Source organism: Theropithecus gelada, unplaced genomic scaffold (genome assembly GCF_003255815.1).
Source record: "Theropithecus gelada isolate Dixy unplaced genomic scaffold, Tgel_1.0 HiC_scaffold_15884, whole genome shotgun sequence".
Classification (NCBI taxonomy): Eukaryota; Metazoa; Chordata; class Mammalia; order Primates; family Cercopithecidae; genus Theropithecus; species Theropithecus gelada.
Window position 1 is genome coordinate 2,782,737 of NW_020257641.1, and position 18,903 is coordinate 2,801,639.

At 36.8% G+C, this 18,903-nt stretch overlaps 1 protein-coding gene across 2 annotated transcripts in view; it reads left to right on the forward strand.

Annotated features, from left to right (window-relative positions):
• LOC112617170 (tyrosine-protein phosphatase non-receptor type 4) overlaps window positions 1-18,903 on the forward strand; it is a 230,589-nt gene that overhangs the window by 201,441 nt on the left and 10,245 nt on the right. For both annotated transcript variants that reach the window (XM_025373929.1, XM_025373930.1), the window contains 6 exons: window positions 637-727; window positions 808-869; window positions 5,080-5,226; window positions 7,234-7,362; window positions 10,121-10,269; window positions 12,508-12,643. In XM_025373929.1, coding sequence (XP_025229714.1) covers window positions 637-727; window positions 808-869; window positions 5,080-5,226; window positions 7,234-7,362; window positions 10,121-10,269; window positions 12,508-12,643 — 714 coding nt within the window. The remainder of the gene's footprint in view (window positions 1-636; window positions 728-807; window positions 870-5,079; window positions 5,227-7,233; window positions 7,363-10,120; window positions 10,270-12,507; window positions 12,644-18,903) is intronic.

Consider the following 18,903-nt stretch of genomic DNA (forward strand, 5'->3'; position numbering starts at 1 on the left):
TTTGTTTAAAATTGTAAACCCGAATTTTTTTTTTTTTTTTTTTTTTTTTTGAGAAGTGGCCTCTCACTATGTAGCCTAGGCTGATCTCAAATTCCTATGTCCAAACAGTCCTCCAGCCTCAGCCTCTCAAGTAACTGGAATTACAGGCATGCACAGCCATGCTAGGCTCCCTGGATAGTTTTCAATGTGTTTTTAGAAATGACCATCATTAATAATTGTTGCTCTGACATACATGTTATAGGTAAATGTTTAATTATAAAACATTTAGTATATGTCTGTTAGTTTTTGTTCAAAAGTTCTTAGTTCATATACTGTAAACACCTCCAAACTAAATGAAAGTTAAATGTTTTCTGCAGATTTGCTACTCACAACTTCAGGTGCTCCTGCTGTAAGCAGAATTGGTTTCACTAGTTTTACCGCTTTTCAAAATATGACACATACTTTATGTTAGAAATTGAAGAATTCAGCTTTGCAAATCTGGTTCAGTACTCTACTAGCCTATGATATATCCTTGTATAGATGACCTGTTCAAAGGGAAAAAAATCTGTTTCCTGTTAGTTTAGAAACAAGTCCGGAAAACAAAACAGAAATTGTTTATGGCTTTTGTTGGAATTGTCCCCTTTTTTTTTTTTTTAGCAACTTTATCGGAAAAAACCTGGAATGACAATGTCTTGTGCCAAATTACCTCAGAATATTTCCAAAAATAGATACAGAGATATTTCGCCTTGTAAGTATCTTATTGTCTCTGTTAAATTTAATCTTTTAAACATAACTTTACTAAAACATTATTTCTTTTAAATTTTTTAGATGATGCCACACGGGTCATTTTAAAAGGTAATGAAGACTACATCAATGCGAACTATATAAATGTAAGTTTATTTTTATTATGCCTTTGCCATTTGTAAAAATAGGAGCCACTATGAACTTTGAGATTATTTTCTTTATGTTAAAATCCTAACCTGGGTAGAATATTAAAACTTTCAGATATGAAAAATATTATTGAAGTAATATTAAATAAAATATTTTGGCACTTTATTAATATACAGGTAGAGCAGTGGAATGGAATAGTCCAGTTCATAAATAGGCTTAGATAAATACTAGAATTTTGTTTATGGTAGAGATGGTCTTTTAAATCATTGGAGATAAAACAGACTGTCCAATGAATGGGTGGTTGGGTCAACTGTCCAGAACAGGAGCCCCCAACCCCTGGGCCATGGACCAGTAATCATACATGGCCTATCAGGAACCAGGCCGCATGGCAGGAGGTGAGTGGTGGGCAGACATTACCACCTGAACTCCATCTGCTGTCAGATCAGTGGTGACATTAGATTCTCATAGGAGTGCGACCTTCGTGAACTGCCCATGTGAGGGATCTAGATTGCATGCTCATTATGAAAATCTAATGCCTGATGATCTATGCTGGAATAGTTTCATCCTGTAACCATCCCCACCTCCCAACCCCACTCCATGGAAAAATTGTCTTCCAAGAAACTGGTCCCTGGTGCCAAAAAAGTTGGGGACCACTGGTCTAGAATATGTCATTGTAAAGAGGCATTTTTCTTTCTTACCTGGAAAAAAAAATACTATTTTTTTCTTAACTCTGTAATTAGAAAATTTCAAATGTACAAAATTAGAGGAGACAGTAAAATCAAACTTCATGTATACATCACTCAGTTTCAGCACTTGTCAACTCATGACACACTTTGTTTCACCTTTACCAGGTTCTTTTGAAGTAGATCTTTGTATCATATCTTTCATCTATAAATACTTCACCTCCACTCGATGTCAACATATATTTCAAATACATCAAAATGTAATTTTAAAAGTGGAATTATGAAAATACTTGAAGGAAATATGTGAAAATTGTTTAAAGTCTCAGGGGGAGGTTTTTTAAGCTTAGATACATGTCTAAGCTTAAAGAGATGAATTTGACAAGGTAAAATTTGTTATTTTTGGTATGCTGAAAAACTACTAAAATCAAACGACAAATGGAATTTTTTAAATACTAGAAAAGGCTTATTTAAAATATACAAAGAGCTTCATAAATGAATAAGAAAAGTAAGCCTGGGAAACATATTGAGACTCCATTTCTCGAATAAAAATGAAAATATAAAAATTAGCAGTCATGGTGGTGCATGCCTGTTGTTCCAGCTACTCAGGAGACTGAGGTGGGAGAATTGCTTGAGCCTGAGAGGTTGAGGCTGCAGTGAGCCATGATCATATGACTGTCACTGGGTGACAGAACAAGACCCTGTCTAAAAAAAAAAAGTTCAATGAAAATAATGGATGAAGGACATGCAAAGACAATTCATAGAAAAGGAAATTATGCAAATGACATTTTTAATAGTCATTTTTAAATCTATACAAAAGTAGAGAGAATAGTATAAAAGAGTCCCCCCATACCTCTTACCCAGTTTCAAGAGCTATCAACTCGTGGCCAATCTTGTTTCAGCTAAGTACTAGCCTCCAAATTATTTTTAAACCTAAATATATCACTGCATATGTAAATTGGGTTAATTTTCACCATTCGATGTTGTCATACTCTAGAAAGTCTTTGTACGTGCTAAATTAGGGAGTATTTAATCATTGCTTCTAGGGAAAATACAGGGTTAGGTTCCCCCAGGCCTAAAGTCACAACATTTTCATTAGCCAATAAATACATAATGTTGTTTCTGTTTAAGAACACTTTATTTAATATATATTGCTGATCCATTAACCTTTAACTCATAGTCAACAGCACTATAACTCATGCCTCAAGGAAGCTTACCTAACACATATTTCCTCCATGAGGTATATCTCATCCTTCTTGAACTTAGAAACGCTAGTCAGCACTTTAAAACTATAGTTGGGGGCCATTTTTAAACAGCAAAATTACTAGTTAAAAAAAAAAAAACCAAAAGGTGAAAAGTATGGCACTACATAGAATGCAAAAAGGTCACTTGTTTACAGTATGAGAGGTAAAACAAGATGTCAGAGTTGGTTTGTTTGATCTCACTTGGAAATGTGCATGTCTTCAGATCACTCAAATTTTTCACTGCTGTATGTCTACTACATGACCAAGAAATCCCTGCGATTGTTTTAAAGGTTATGAATATATTTTAGCAAGTAGTCAAATTTGCAAATTGAGAATCCTTGATGGAGGATTAGCTACTTAAGAATATACCTCTGATAAGGCCTTTTTTTGTGGTAGCAAAACCACAATACTGTTTTAACACTTGGAAAAATAGTATCAGAGTTAAATGAAAAATACATGCGATTTACAAAAAACAAAAGTGCAAATGAAAACTTCAAGGAATTACTATTTCACCTATGAGATTGAAAGAACAAAAATTTGATAATACTACATGTATGTCCACATCCTTTATGTGAAACCTTAGGTTAAATATGGGGCCAGGCGCAGTAGTGCATGCCTATAATCCCAACACTGAAGAGAGGCATAGGCTGGAGGGATAGCTTCAACCCAGGGGTTTGAGACCTGCGTAGGCAACAGAGGAAGACCTCCTTCTTCACATAAAGGGACAGTGAGTGGGAGGGTATAGAAAAATATGCTTTTGGATTTCGAATTTTTGGAATTTTGAAAGTGTGTTTAGTACATATACCATATACTATAATAAGTAACATCGCTGGCTGGCTATGGGACAAGTGCCCTGTAATCAATATATCTGAATAGTTAACAGCAAACTATAGATATTCTCCCTAAGTAAGACTAATAAAGAGTACAAATAGTCTTAGGTCAGTTCAGGTCAGATTTTGCTGTCAAGTGAGGGCAGGTTGGGGCAAGATTACAAAAATAAAAAACATGAGGGCCTTAAATCTGTATGAAATATTATGTTGTATATTTATACAGTAGAGCCATTTAAAAGAATGAAATTTTATTTGCTAATCAAACATGATCTTGAAGATGAAGTAAAAAAGAGAAATAAGAAGCAGAACAACATTATATATAGTATGCTACCATTTTTAAAAAACAGTTTTACAGAAAAGTGGAAAGTTAGTTTTGCATATACGTTTGTGTGTTGTATATAGAATATCTCTGATAAAGTTATATGACAAACTGAGAGAAAGATTACCTTCCTGGGTGTAAACTAGAAGCTGAAATGGGAGAAGAGACTTTCTTTTTTTTTTTTGAGACAGAGTCTCGCTCTGTCGCCCAGGCTGGAGTGCAGTGGCCGGATCTCAGCTCACTGCAAGCTCCACCTCCCGGGTTTACGCCATTCTCCTGCCTCAGCCTCCCCGATAGCTGGGACTACAGGCGCCCGCCACCTCGCCCGGCTAATTTTTTGTATTTTTTTAGTAGAGACGGGGTTTCACCGTGTTAGCCAGGATGGTCTCGATCTCCTGACCTGACGATCTGCCCGTCTTGGCCTCCCAAAGTGCTGGGATTACAGGCTTGAGCCACTGCGCCTGGCCAGAAGAGACTTTCTTTATTCACTCTTTGTTATTCTTTGAATTGTCATGTGCATATATCACGTTTTTTAAAAAAATTTAATCTCAAAATGTAGTAGGATAATGACTGATGACTCAGCTTTCCCAAATACTATCTTACCTCTTTGTGAAAATTATGAATTTTAAATATTATTCTGATATCCTCTAAAGTTATTTTATATGTAAAAATTCAAGCTAAAACCAATGGCAGAATTTTTGTTCCTCACAAATTTTACCCATACACTATTTACAGATAGGTATTTTTTATTTCTTTACTACGTCTCTGCCTCTGAAACAGAATTCTGGGTTAAGCTGCTTTTAAAAATCATAATAGGCCGGGTGTGGCTCACACTTGTAATCTCAGCACTTTGGGATGCCAAAGCAGGAGGATTGCTTGAGCCCAGGAAAATATTTGGAAAATATTTAAATTCTTATTTCCACTAATTAAAAGATAAATATCTATGACTGTTGAACATTGCCATGAACTTTCTTCTACAGATAAAATAAGAAATTGTTAATAAAGATTTGTTTTACTGACGGCAGTTCATTGAGATTAGTTGTATTCACTATAACAATTAGTGGATGATTTTCATATTCCTGATTACTGTAAAAAGTAATGCAAAACATTTTATTTTCATGCCCTTTTCTTTTTAGATGGAAATCCCTTCTTCCAGCATTATAAATCAGTACATTGCTTGTCAAGGGCCATTACCACACACTTGTACAGATTTTTGGCAGATGACTTGGGAACAAGGCTCCTCTATGGTTGTAATGTTGACCACACAAGTTGAACGTGGCAGAGTAAGTCATAGTTGAATCTTACACATTGCTTGGACTTTTTTCAAATTATACTGCACATATGTAGTCAAAATATTCATGTTTATTTAAGCCTTTGTAACCTTTAGTCTTCTTTTCTTGTGGTTTCTTGTTTTAAATCATCATGGTTAAGTGCATAAAACTGTGACTAACACATAAATAAATGTGACATAAGTGTTAGCCATTACTGTCATTGTTATTATTTAAAGGGATTAATGTACATCTGTTCAGGGGCTTGTATCTAATGTATATATGGAACTTTTTACAACTCAACAGTAAAATAAATAATGCAATATTTAAATAAAAAATGGGCAACAGATCTGAATAGCCAGTTCTCCAAAGAAGATATACAAATGGCTAAGAAGCACAAGAAAAGATGCTCAACATCATTATCAGGGAGATGCAGATCAAAACCTTAATGAGACTTTATAGCCAAGAGGATGGCTAAAATAAAAAGGACCTATAATAACAAGTTCTAGGGATGATATGGAAAAAACAGAACCCTCCTATGGTGGGTTTGTAAAATCATCCAGCCATTTTGGAAAACAGTCTTGTAGTTCCTCAAAAAGTTAAACGTCGAGTTGGTATAACTTAGTACTTCCGTTCCTAAATCCGAAAGAATTGAAAAAGTTTGTCCACACAAAAATTTGTACATGAGCATTCATAGCAGCATTATTTATAATGGCCAAAATGTAGAAACAACTCAAATGTACAAATAAAATGTGGTGTAGTCTTATCGTTGGATATTATTTGGCAATAAAAAGGAACGAAGTAGTGATACATACTACAACATGGGTAAACCTGGAAAACACTTAGCATAGTGAAAGAGGTCAAAAAGACCACATATTGTATGATTGCATTTATATGAAATGTCTAGGATAGGCAACTCTGTAGGGACGTGAAGTAGATTAGTGGTGGTCTAGATCTGGGGTAAGGATGGGGGAACAGATGAGGAAGAATGAACAGTGACTACTAATTGGTGTAGGGTTTATTTTGGGTGTAATGGGAATGTTCTAAAAGTGATTGTGGTGATGGTTGCACAGTTCTGTGAATATACTAAAAACTATTGTATACGTTAAACAAGTGAGTGGTATGGTACATGAATTACTTGTCATTACAGCTGTTTTAAAAAATCTTGGCTGGGCGCAGTGGCTCAAGCCTGTAATCCCAGCACTTTGGGAGGCCGAGACGGGCGGATCACGAGGTCAGGAGATCGAGAGCATCCTGGCTCACCCAGTGAAACCCCATCTTTACTAAAAAAATACAAAAAAAAACTAGCTGGGCGAGGTGGCGGGCGCCTGTAGTCCCAGCTACTGGGGAGGCTGAGACAGGAGAATGGCGTAAACCCGGGAGGTGGAGCTTGCAGTGAGCTGAGATCCGCCACTGCACTCCAGCCTGGGCTACAGAGCGAGACTCTGTCTCAAAAAAAAAAAAAAAAATCTTAAGATTCAGTGAGGATTTTTGCTGTCTCAAAATATAGCCAGAGTACTTACTATTACAAAGGAAAAAAGGTGACAAAGAAAAAATGTCGGCTGGGCGCAGTGGCTCACACCTGTAATCCCAGCACTTTGGGAGGCCAAGGTGGGTGGATCACCTGAGGGCAGGAGTTCAACACCAGCCTGACCAATGTGGTGAAACCCCATCTCTACTAAAAATACAAAATTAGCCAGGCTTGATGGCACATGCCTGTAATCCCAGCTACTTGGGAGGCTGAGGCAGGAGAATCGCTTGAACCCAAGAGGCAGAGGTTACAGTGAGCCAAGATCCTGCCATTGCACTCTAGCCTGGGCAACAAGAGCAAAACTCCATCTCTTAAAAAAAAAAAAAAAAAAAAAAAACTGGTCAGCAAATCTAGATGAAATTTATTAAATTATTATTGTAACTTTTCTGTGAGTTTGAAATTTATTAAAAATTAAAACATTTTTAAAAATAGAACTTGAATCCGTATGTATATAATTTTTTTTATTTTTTATTTATTTATATCAATATCAGGTTAAATGTCACCAATATTGGCCAGAACCCACAGGCAGTTCATCTTATGGATGCTACCAAGTTACCTGCCACTCTGAAGAAGGAAACACTGCCTATATCTTCAGGAAGATGACACTGTTTAACCAAGAGGTAAGAAGGCCAAATGTCTGTTCATTAGAACTGTTGTGTTCAAGGTAAAGACTGAAAGCTGAAAATGTTTTTAGTTTGAGTATTGGTTACTTGGAAATACTATAAAAATTATTGAATTATTTATCTGCTTTAATGGGGTACTTTGGAATTTTATTAAGAGTATTCTATTCTATTACATAATTAATGTTTTTCTTTAGTTTCTATGACTCGATATGAATGATCAGTGAAAAAGTAGTCTAGTAAATAATACTTACTACAGTTACTACTTTGCCTATTCAGAATAGCTATTTAGGTATGTTTCATTATAAAAAAACTTTTACTCCAAGTAGTGTCAGTACAGTATTTGGGTGTGTCTGTGGAAATGGAAAAAACAATAGAAAGCTATTAAATTATTTTCCTTTTTTAAAAGAGTAGAGGAGAGCAACTTCACAGTCCGCTATGTATTAAGAAGGAAAAGGTTGTAACCAGGACCTTCTGACAGCAGATGGGGTGTAGATTTATAATTGCCAGCTCTTAATTCTGCCTGAGTCAGTCCCCTTGGCTTCAATTGAAACTGATTAATAAATGATGGCTCAGTATCCCAATTGGAAGATGTATCAGGAGAGCATCATGCTGCCAGTTCTGTAAGGCTGCTAGAGACAGTGCACCCTACTTTCTCTGCCTGCAGCTAGATATCCCCCTGCCAACCACCTTTGGTTTTGAAAGGGACCAAAAAAAGGAAATAACTGCTAGAGAAGAGCAAATAGCCCAAGCTATGAGTGCCCAGGACTATCCTATCAATGGTCAAGCCTTTGGAAATGAGAATTCCCCTCCAACCCCAAGAGCATGATTAAAGGAAACCAGAGAGATAGAGCCTTACTTACTAAAAGGGAAGAAGCCAGAAGTTGTGCTAATTTATAGAAAAGGAATCTGGCCTTGAATGAAGCTAAAATTACAAGAATTTAAAAATTTCAATATTTTATGGGCTAGAGTCCATCAGAATGAATTTAGGGTTTGGGACATATACTGTGTAGCTCATGGTCTAGTGTAACAGGTCAAGCCAATACAACATTTCTTCGTTTTCTCAAATAGGTACTGAAAGATAGGCTATGTATGTTTATATAAAATAATGTCTATCTTTAGCATAGTCTCTATTATACTCCACCTGTAGATTATCCGTGACAGTTTTATGTACCATAGTGGCTTTTCTTTACACACCCTGAGTACATTAGAACTAAGACATGAGTTAGTTTCTAAAGTTTGAGCCAAACGTTATTGGGAAAATAAGTTTGCTCCCATAGATAAATACATAAATGAATGGATTAATGATAGCAGATATTACCTCAAGTCTTGAATACCTTTTACTTTTCAGGAAGCTCTCTTTAGTGTAAATGGCAATAACCATAGTTATAATCATAGTATTGAATGACCGTAGCAACGGTTTATTGAGTATGTGGTGCCAAGTAGCTGATTGGGTGATTTACAGGTCCTCTCATGGAGTCTTTTTAGCATAAGACTGATGCTTTAAAGTATAGATGTTATTTCATTTTTCAGTTGAAGGAAATTATTTTCTGAAACATCGAATGCCATAACTGGCAGAGTCAAGATTTGAACCAAGATGTATCTAAACCTAATACTCTTACTGTCTCCATTATAGCAACCTTGGCTCTCCAAAAAGAATTAATCTCACTGATTTGACTTTGTGTTTTTATTAACTCCAATTTTTAATATACATTTATCTTGAGATTTTATTCTTCTGATTTCCATAATTTCATCTGTATTGTATGAGGATTAGTTCAGCTTTGTTCACAAAAAATGTTTTTTACTTTACCATTTTTGCTCGCCCAAGAATTCATTAGTTTTCTTTAAGCATTTCTCTGGTTCTTAATTTGTTTCTACCTATGTACTTGATTATCATTTTAAAAATACTTTACACATATAAAAATTGAGTTATAAAAAGAGTAGTAATGTAATTAGCCATTACTTAAATGGATACAACTATTTCTATAAAATAGTTTCTTTCCCTTTTGTTGAAATTTTGCATTCTAATGAGTTTATACATAACTTTTGGTGGAGAAGAGGAGTGGTTGGTTTTGCTTTCCTTCTAAAATTCCAATGACATGAATATATTTTAAAGATAATGTCATAGTACCAACAGGTTCATATTCCTGCTGTGCAATAACAGACCAATACACTGAGACAGCAGGGATGCAGCAGATAAAGAGTTTAATGATCACCGGGTACCGAACAAGGAGATGGGAAGAGACCCTCAAATCATCTCCCCGAGGAGATGAGATCTGGGATGGGGTTTTGAAGGGGATGGTGGAGAGCAAGGGGCTGGGAAATTAAGGTCGTTGATTGGTTGGGATAAGGTGGATGAAATCATCAGGAGGTGGAAACTGCATTCTTTGGTGAGTTAGCTTATCTCAGGGTCCTTTAGACCGACTGAGTCAGTAGTTTCATTGGTCTGCAGGACCCAAAAGAACGTCTCAAAGGGGCAATTTAACATTTCATAATGTCCCAAGTTGTTATCTGTAGAGCAGTTAAGGGGAACTATAATCTTGTAATGGGGTCTCTGGGATTGAGGCAGCAGGCACCACACAACTATGAGGAAGCGGGTCAGAGAACAGCTGAACTAATGATCAATGCTAAGTGTGCTGCAAGCTGTGTTTAGTTTTCTATCTCCCCCTCCCTTCTTTCCTGATTAATTTTATGAGGTTTATAGGGACAATTTAAATAATGCATATGTCAAGGTGCATAATTTTTCATTTGTTCTTAGAAAAATGAAAGTCGTCCACTCACTCAGATCCAGTACATAGCCTGGCCTGACCATGGAGTCCCTGATGATTCGAGTGACTTTCTAGATTTTGTTTGTCATGTACGAAACAAGAGGGCTGGCAAGGAAGAACCTGTTGTTGTCCATTGCAGGTATTCTGTTTTCCATCTTTTATGAATGTATAGATGAACAGATAAGTCATTTTTAAAAGAGAGTACATATTTTGTCCTTATGTTGTTATTGTCACTGTAATAATTAGAACTCAAAGCTATGCTCTGAAGGTAGAAGGCAAAAGATATGTTCTAACATATGATTGGCAGTAACTTTATCATAAGACATAAAAATAATACTGATTGCACTGATTCTTAAATGCTCCTCCTTTTCATATTTTGACACCTCTGAAATTGGTCTTAACAATTTACAATAGATTTGATGAAATACAGTACTGTGGGCTGTCTTAGTGCATTTGTGCTATGTAACAAAATATTTAAGACTGGGTAATTTAAAAGGAACAGAAATGCATTTGTTATACTTCTGGAGGCTGGGAAGTTCAAGATCAGGGTACACACAGGTTCTCATGAGGGTCTGATGAGGGCTGCTCTCTGCTTCCATTACGATACTTTGTTGTGTCATTCTCTGGACGGGACGAATACTGTTTCCCCACATGCTAGAAGGGACAGAAGGGGTGAACCCGCTGTCTGAAGTCGTTTTATAAGGGCTCTAATCCCATCAGCCCTCATGACTTAATCACCTCCAAAGGGTCCCACCTTTTCTTTTTATTTTTGAGTTGGAGTCTCACACTGTCACACAGGCTGGAGTGCAATGGCATGATCACAGCTCACTGTAACCTCTGCCTCCCAGGCTCAAGTGATCCTCCTGCCTCAGCCCCCGCCCCCGCCCCCGCCCCCCAAGTAGCTGGAGGTACAGGTACACCACCAAACCTGGCTAATTTTTGTATTTTTTTGTAAAGGTGGGTTTTTGCCATGTTGCCCAGGCTGGGAGCTCCTGGGCTCAAGGGATCCACAGATCTACTTCAGCCTCCCAAAGTGCTGGGATTACAGGTGTGAGCCACCATGCCTCACCGGTTCCACCTTCTAATATTATCACATTGGTGATTAAGTTTTAACATAGGAATTTTATGGGACACATTCAGACAATGGCTTAGGCATTAGGTTATAGCCTAATATTTAGATTCCCTTCCTTCTTCCTTGCCTATGGCTTCTCTTAAGACATTCATTGAGTACTCCTACCTCTCTTGAAGTGACCCTACCAAAGGATATGCTACTTCTAAAAGCTTTTAAGTAAACAGCAGGCTACTCTTTCTTTCTTTGAGACCGAGGTCCCCTTCTGCCCTCAAAGGGCCAAATACAGTGACTCCAGGCTTTACTGCTACTGATCCAGAGATTAGGAGACAGTTGTTCCCTCCCTATTATGGCCACCTTTGTTAAGTGATTTATTCAGAGGATATATTGAGGTATCTCTTTATCCTTAAACTTTCCAACACATTTTAAGAGTAGAGTTTCAAATCATCAAAACAGATTATAGACCAAAATTTGGGAGGTAAAGTAACAAGAGTGGTGAAACACCATTTTATATCCCAAGTCCCTGATGACTACTACATTCATGTTCACAGATTAGAAGTTAAAAAGTTGTTCTTGGCTATCTCAATGGTAAAATTTAATTTAAATTTTATTTAAAATGAGACCGGGAGCGGTGGCCCACGCCTGGAATCCCAGCACTTTGGGGGCTGAGGCGGGCAGATCACCTGAGGTCAGGAGTTCGAGACCAGCCTGACAAACATGTTGAAACCCCATGTCTGCTAAAAATACAAAAAATATTAGCCAGGCATGGTTGCACACATCTATAATCCCAGCTACTCGAGAGGCTGAGGCAGGAGAATCACTTGAGCCCAGGAAGTAGAGGTTGCAGTGAGTGGAGATCTCACTACTGCACTCCAGCCTAGGCGTGAGCGAGATTCTGTCTCAAAAAAAAAAAAAGATATATTTGAGTGTAAAATATTGTTGTCTTTTGTGCATTCATTGATGGCTTATTATTGTCATTCTATCATTTTGAATTTTAAAGAGGAGTTGCTCCAGTAAGCTTCTATTCCTTATTCAGATTTTAAAAACTGAAATTTAACTCCTTTAAAATAGTATTTTTCCAACTAATGTGGTAGATGGAAGGTACAGAACATTTAATTAATATTAAATGAGTAAGTGCATTTTTTTTTCTGTTTTCAAAATATTCTGTATTTGGCTTCCTACTTTTATAATATAAAATATTAAAATGATATTGTTCTTCTATATTATAATTCAGTTTTATGCACAAAAGCCACAAATAGTATAACAGAATAGTATCAGTAGGATCTTGCCTATATTTGTCTTTTTTAGTGCTGGAATCGGAAGAACTGGGGTTCTTATTACTATGGAAACAGCCATGTGTCTCATTGAATGCAATCAGCCAGTTTATCCACTAGATATTGTAAGAACAATGAGAGATCAACGAGCCATGATGATCCAAACACCTGTGAGTATTGCACTTCATGTACAAGTGTATATTCTTAACATGATGATTTTTGTTACCAATGTGTATTCTAAATCACATTTTTATCCTTTTTTATCTTTTCAATTCCTTGCCATGGTCAAATAAGCTCTAGCACAGGGGTAAGCAAACTACTGCCCAGTAGTCAAATCTGGCCTGTCACTTGTTTTTGTAAATAAAATTTTAGCGGAACACAGCCATGCTCATTTGTCTATGCCTACTTTGATATTATAGCTGCAGAGTTTAGAAGTTGCAACAGTACCGTAAGGCCTGCTATTTCTAAAATATTTAATATCTGACTTTTTACAGAAAAAGTTTTGCTAACATGCAAGTTGCCTGGCATATTAAATCTTGAGTGTTTAAACAGGCCCAGAGGAACTTGTTTTGTATTATTTAGTCAAGTGGAATGCTGAGAATGATAGTATCCCTGAACTGGAGAATCTTGATAGACCTGCTTTCTGTGAAATAGCTGTGGTGAAATTGTTTTTCTTTTTACATAAGAACTTACATTGTAGCGGCCGGGCGTGGTGGCTCACGCCTGTAATCCCAGCACTTTGGGAGGCCGAGGCGGGCGGATCATAAGGTCAGGAGATCGAGACCATCCTGGCTAACACGGTGAAACCCCCCCGTCTCTACTAAAAATACAAAAAAAATTAGCCGGGCGTGGTGGTGGGCAGCTGTAGTCCCAGCTACTTGGGAGGCTGAGGCAGGAGAATGGCATGAACCCGGGAGGCGGAGCTTGCAGTGAGCCAAGATCGCGCTACTGTACTCCAGCCTGGGCAACAGAACAAGACTCCCAAAAAAAAAAAAAAAAAAAAAAAAGAACTTACATTACCACAGCAAAAATTACAGAAATTAAGGTACTTTTTAGTGTATTCTACACTGAGTGTTAATTATGCTTTGGGAGCCAAAGGAGGAATCATGGAATTTTAGTGTTAAAATTATCTTTTGTACTGATTAAACCATTGTGAAATAATAGCATTGTTGGTGAAATAGGTTACTTGAAGGAAATTGACCTATGTGATCCAGTAAGTGCCTATAATTTTTTTGTTCTTGTTTTGTGAGGCAAGAGTCTCACTCTGTTGCCCAGGCTGGCATGCAGGGGTGTGATCATAACTCACTGCAGCCTCAGCCTCCCAAGCTTAACAATCCTCCCACCTCTGCTGGGACTACTGGCATAAGCCACCACAGTGGGCTGATTTTTTTATTTTTGGTAGAGAGGGGATCTTACTATGTTGCTTAGGCTGATCTTGAACTCCTGGGTTCAAGCTATCCTGCCACCTCAGTGTCCCAAAGTGTTGGGATTACAGGCATGAGTCACCATGCCCAGCCTGGTTTCTAATTACAGAAAATTTCAAACATAGGCAATATAATGAACATCATGTTTATACTCAGATCCCACATTTGCCATATTGTTTCATCTGTATAGCTGTTCACTTTCCCTGTATTTGAAGCAAATCTTAGATATATCATTTTGTTCATAGTATTTTAGTGTGTATCTCTAAAAGATAAGGATTGATTTTCCTTTTAAATAAAAACACAGTACCATTATCACGCTGAACTGTAATCAATTTCTTAATATTATCAAATTGCCAGTATTTAAATTTCTAGTTGTTTCCTAAAAACCGTCCTTTTAAATTTATAACAGCTTTATTAAAATACAATTCACATACCATAAAATTCAGCCGCTTAACGTGTACAATTCAGTGGGTTTTGTGTATTACAGAGGCTTGCAACCATCGCTACTATATAATTTTTTTTTTTTTAATTAATTTTTTTTTTGGAGGTAGAGTTTCGCTCTTGTTGCCCAGGCTGGAGTGCAATGGCATGATCTCGGCTCAGTGCAACCTCCGCCTTCTGGGTTCAAGCAATTCTCCTGCCTCAGCCTCCCGAGTAGCTGGGATTACAGGCACCCGCCACCATGCCCAGCTAATTTTTGTATTTTAAGTAGAGACAGGGTGTCTCCATGTTGGCCAGGCTGGTCTTGAACTCCTGACCTCAGGTGATCCACACACCTTGGCCTCCCAAAGTGCTGGGATTACAGGCATGAGCCACCATGCCCAGCTATATAATTTTTAAAACATCTTCATACCCACCCAAAAAAAATCCAAGCTCATTAACAATTATTCCCATTTCCTCTCATACCCTCTCTAACCTCCCCCAACCCCCAACCTCCAACCTAGGCAATCACCAGTCTACTTTCTTTCTCCATAGATTTGCCTATTCTGGACCTTTTATATAAATGAGATCATACAGTTTGGTCTTTTCTAACTGGCTTCTTTTAAGTAGCATATTTAAAAGTTTATCTGTACTGCAGTATGTATCATTACCTCGTTCCTTTTTATTGTTCAATAATATTTCATTATAAGGATTTTTACCACATTTTGTTCATCCGTTAATCTGTTGATGGACATTTACTTGGTTTATATCCACTTTTTGGCTATTATGAGTCATGCTGCCATGAATTTTTATGTGAACATACGTTTTCATTTATCTTGGGTATACCCAGGAGTGGAATTGCCAGGTCATGTTTTCATTCTGATTAACCTTTTGAGGAACTGCCAGATGTTTCCAAATTTTCTGTACCATTTTGCAGTTCCTCCAGCAGTGTATGAGGATTTTGTTTTCTTCACATCATTGTCAACACATGTTACTCTCTATCCTGCCGGGTATGAAGTAGTATCTCATTGTGAATTTGTTTTGCATTTCCCTGATAACTAATTGTATTAGTCTGTTTTCACACTGCTATAATAAACACCTGAGACTGGGTAATTTATAAAGAAAAGAGGCTTAATTGACTCAGTGCCCCCAGGCTGTACAGGAAGCGTGACTGGAAGGCCTCAGGAAACTTACAATCACGGTGGAAGGCAAAGGGGAAGCAAGCATATCTTCACATGGCCCGCAGGAGAGAGACAGAAAGAAGCAGGAGGTGCTGCCTACTTTCAAACAACCAGGTCTTGTAGAGAACTCTGTCACGAGAACAGAAAGGAGGAGGTCTGCCCCCATTATTCAGTCATCTCCCACAAGGCGTTTCCTCCAACACTGGGAATTACTATTTGACATGAGATTTGGGTGAGGGCACACAGCTAGCTAAACCATATCACTAATGATGTTAAGCATCTTTTCATGTGATAATTAGCTATTTTTTTGTATATATTTTTTGGAGAACTGTTCAAATCTTTTGCCTATTTTTGAATTTGGCTGTCATTTTATTGTCGAGTTGTAAGGTTTTTTTTATATTTTCTGGATAAAAGCTTCTGGTCAGATCTGTGGTTTGCAAATATTTGCTTCCATTTTCTTTTTTTGTTTTCTTGATTATAATAGTTGATGCACAGAAGTTTTGAATTTGATGAAGTCTGGTTTATCTGTTTTTCCTTTATCGCTTGTGCTTTTGGTATCATAGATGAGAAATTATTACCTAACCCATCAATGAGTCTACAAGTTTTATAGTTTTAGCTCTCGCATTTAAGACTGATCCATTTTGAGTTAATTATTGTGTGTGGTTTGAGGTAGGGTTCCAACTTAACTGTTGCATGTGGTTACCCACTTGTCCCAGCACCATTTGTTAAAATGACTGTTCTTTCCTGTTGAATTATCTCAGGGCTCTTCTCAAAAATCAGTTGACCACAAATGTAAGGGCTTATTTCTAGACTTTTAATTCTATTCCATTGATCTGTATCTCTGTTCCTATGCTAGTACTACACTGTCATCATTAGTGTAGCTTTGTTGTAAAATTTAAAATCAAGAAATGTAAATCCGTAACTCTTTCATTTTCCAGCTTGATTTAGCCATTCTGTGTCCCTTGCATTTTCATATGAATTTTGAATAAGTTTATTCTTTCCGGAAAAACAAACAAAAAAAGACGGCAGCCAGAATGTTCACAGGGATTGGGTTGAATCTCTAGATCAAATTGGGAAGTATTGTTCTAATAGTGATATTACATCTTGCAAAGCATGAACACAGGATGGTCTTTCTGTTTAGTTAGGTATTCTTTAATTTTAATTGTAGTTTTCAGCATGCAAGTCTTGCATTTATTTAAACTTATTTCTCAGTATTTTAGTATGTTTTGGTGCTATTGTAAATAGAATTGTTTACTTTTTTAACCAATAGTTTTGTGTGTGAGAGAGTGAATTTCTTAAGATTTTGTATTGACAGGATCATGTCATCATGTCATTTGCAAATAGAGATAAATTACTTCTTTCCAGTCTAGATGCCTCTTTCCTTTTTCTTTGTCTTTCTTTTATAAATATTCTGGATAGGCCGGGCGCGGTGGCTCAAGCCTGTAATCCCAGCACTTTGGGAGGCTGAGGCGGGTGGATCACGAGATCAGGAGATCGAGACTATCCTGGCTAACATGGTGAAACCCCGTCTCTACTAAAAATACAAAAAACTAGCTGGGCGTGGTGGCGGGCGCCTGTAGTCTCAGCTACTTGGGAGGCTGAGGCGGGAGAATGGCGTGAACCCGGGAGGCGGAGCTTGCAGTGAGCCGAGATCACGCCACTGCACTCCAGCCTGGGAGCACAGCGAGACTCCGTCTCAAAAATAATAATAATAATAATAATAATAATAATAAATATCCTGGATAGAACCTCCAGTACAATGTTGAATAGAAGTGATGAGACCAAAACACTTGTCTTCTTCCTAATCTTAGAGGGAAAGTTTTTAGATTTTCACTAATTATCATATTAGCCATGGATTGTTTATAAATGCCCTTTATCAAGTTGAAGAAGATCCCTTTGTTACTTGTTCATTGAATGTTTTCATCCTGAAAGTGTGTTCAGTTTTGTTAAGTGCTTTTCCTGCATCTGAGATATCATGTGGTTTTTGGTCTTTTATTCTATTAAGGTGGTATATTACATTGATTTTTAGATGTTAAGTTGACCTTGCGTTCCTGAGATAAATCTCACTTGGACATAGTATGTAATGCTTTTTATGTATTGCTTGATTTGGTTTGCTTGCATTTTCTTGATATCTTATATCTATATTCTTACATAATAGGATTTTTTAAAAGATTTTAATTATGGCAAAATACACATAAAATTTACCAGCTCAACCATTTTTAAATATACAGTTTAGTCGTGTTAATTATACTTACGTTTTTTTGCAACCAATTTGCAATTTCTTGCAAAACCAAAACTGTACCCATTAAAAAACTCCCATTTTTCTCCTCCCCTCAGCCCTTGGTAACCACCATCCTACTTTCTGTTTCTTTGAGTTTGACTACTCTAGATACTTTATGTAAGTAAATTCATGTATTTGTCTTTTTCTTATTGACTTATTTCACTTAGATTAATGACCTCAAGATTCATCCAAGTTGTAGCATAAGTCAGAATTTCTTTCCTTTCTAAGAGTGAACATACCACATTTTCTTTATTCATTTATCTATCTATCAGTGGACAGGGTTGCTTTTGCCTTTTGCCTTTTGTGAATAATGCTGCTAAGAATATGGACGTATAAAGATCTCTTTGAGGCCCTGCTTTCATTTCTTTCAGGTATACACCTAGAAGAGGAATTTCTGGATCATAGAACACATGGGCTTTTGGTTTTGTTTTTATAATTTGTTTAAAATCAGAATTCAGATATAGTCTACACATTTTGATTGGTTTATATGTCTCTTAAATCTCTTTTAATTGAAAACTTCCTCCTTCATATCTTGTCTTTTTTTTTTTTTTTTTTTGGTAATTTATTTGATAAACGAATCAGGTTATTTGAAATGTATTTCCAACGGCGTGAATTTTGCCAGTTTACATCCTCAAGGTGGTGTTCTCTGTGTTTCCTAAAAGTGGTACATGTATGGCTTAAGCATCTTAGGTCATATATTCTTTCTTCAGAAGCACATAATGTCTGATTGTCTTTCTTTTTGTGAAGTTAGCACCCTTGAGCAACCAATCCCTGCATTCATTAATTCTTTAGATTTGCAAAATAATGATATTCTAATTCTATCATTCTGTCTGTATTAGCTGGACTACTTCTTTAAAGAGAAACTTCATATTTACTATTCGGTTAGCAAGTAGTATAGCATGTGTAGGGAAGGCAAGAAAAACATTTGATTCTTTCCCTTTATCTACAAGCTTTCAATATAATGAATCATTTACTAGCTTCCTCCAAGGGTGATGACTTAACTTTTGTTTGGGTATTATTTTGAAATCAAGGATTTAAACATAGTTGATGTGTTTCAACCCATTGTAGTTTTTTTGTTTTTGGTTTTTGGGTTTTTTTTGAGACGAGTTCGCTCTTGGTGCCCA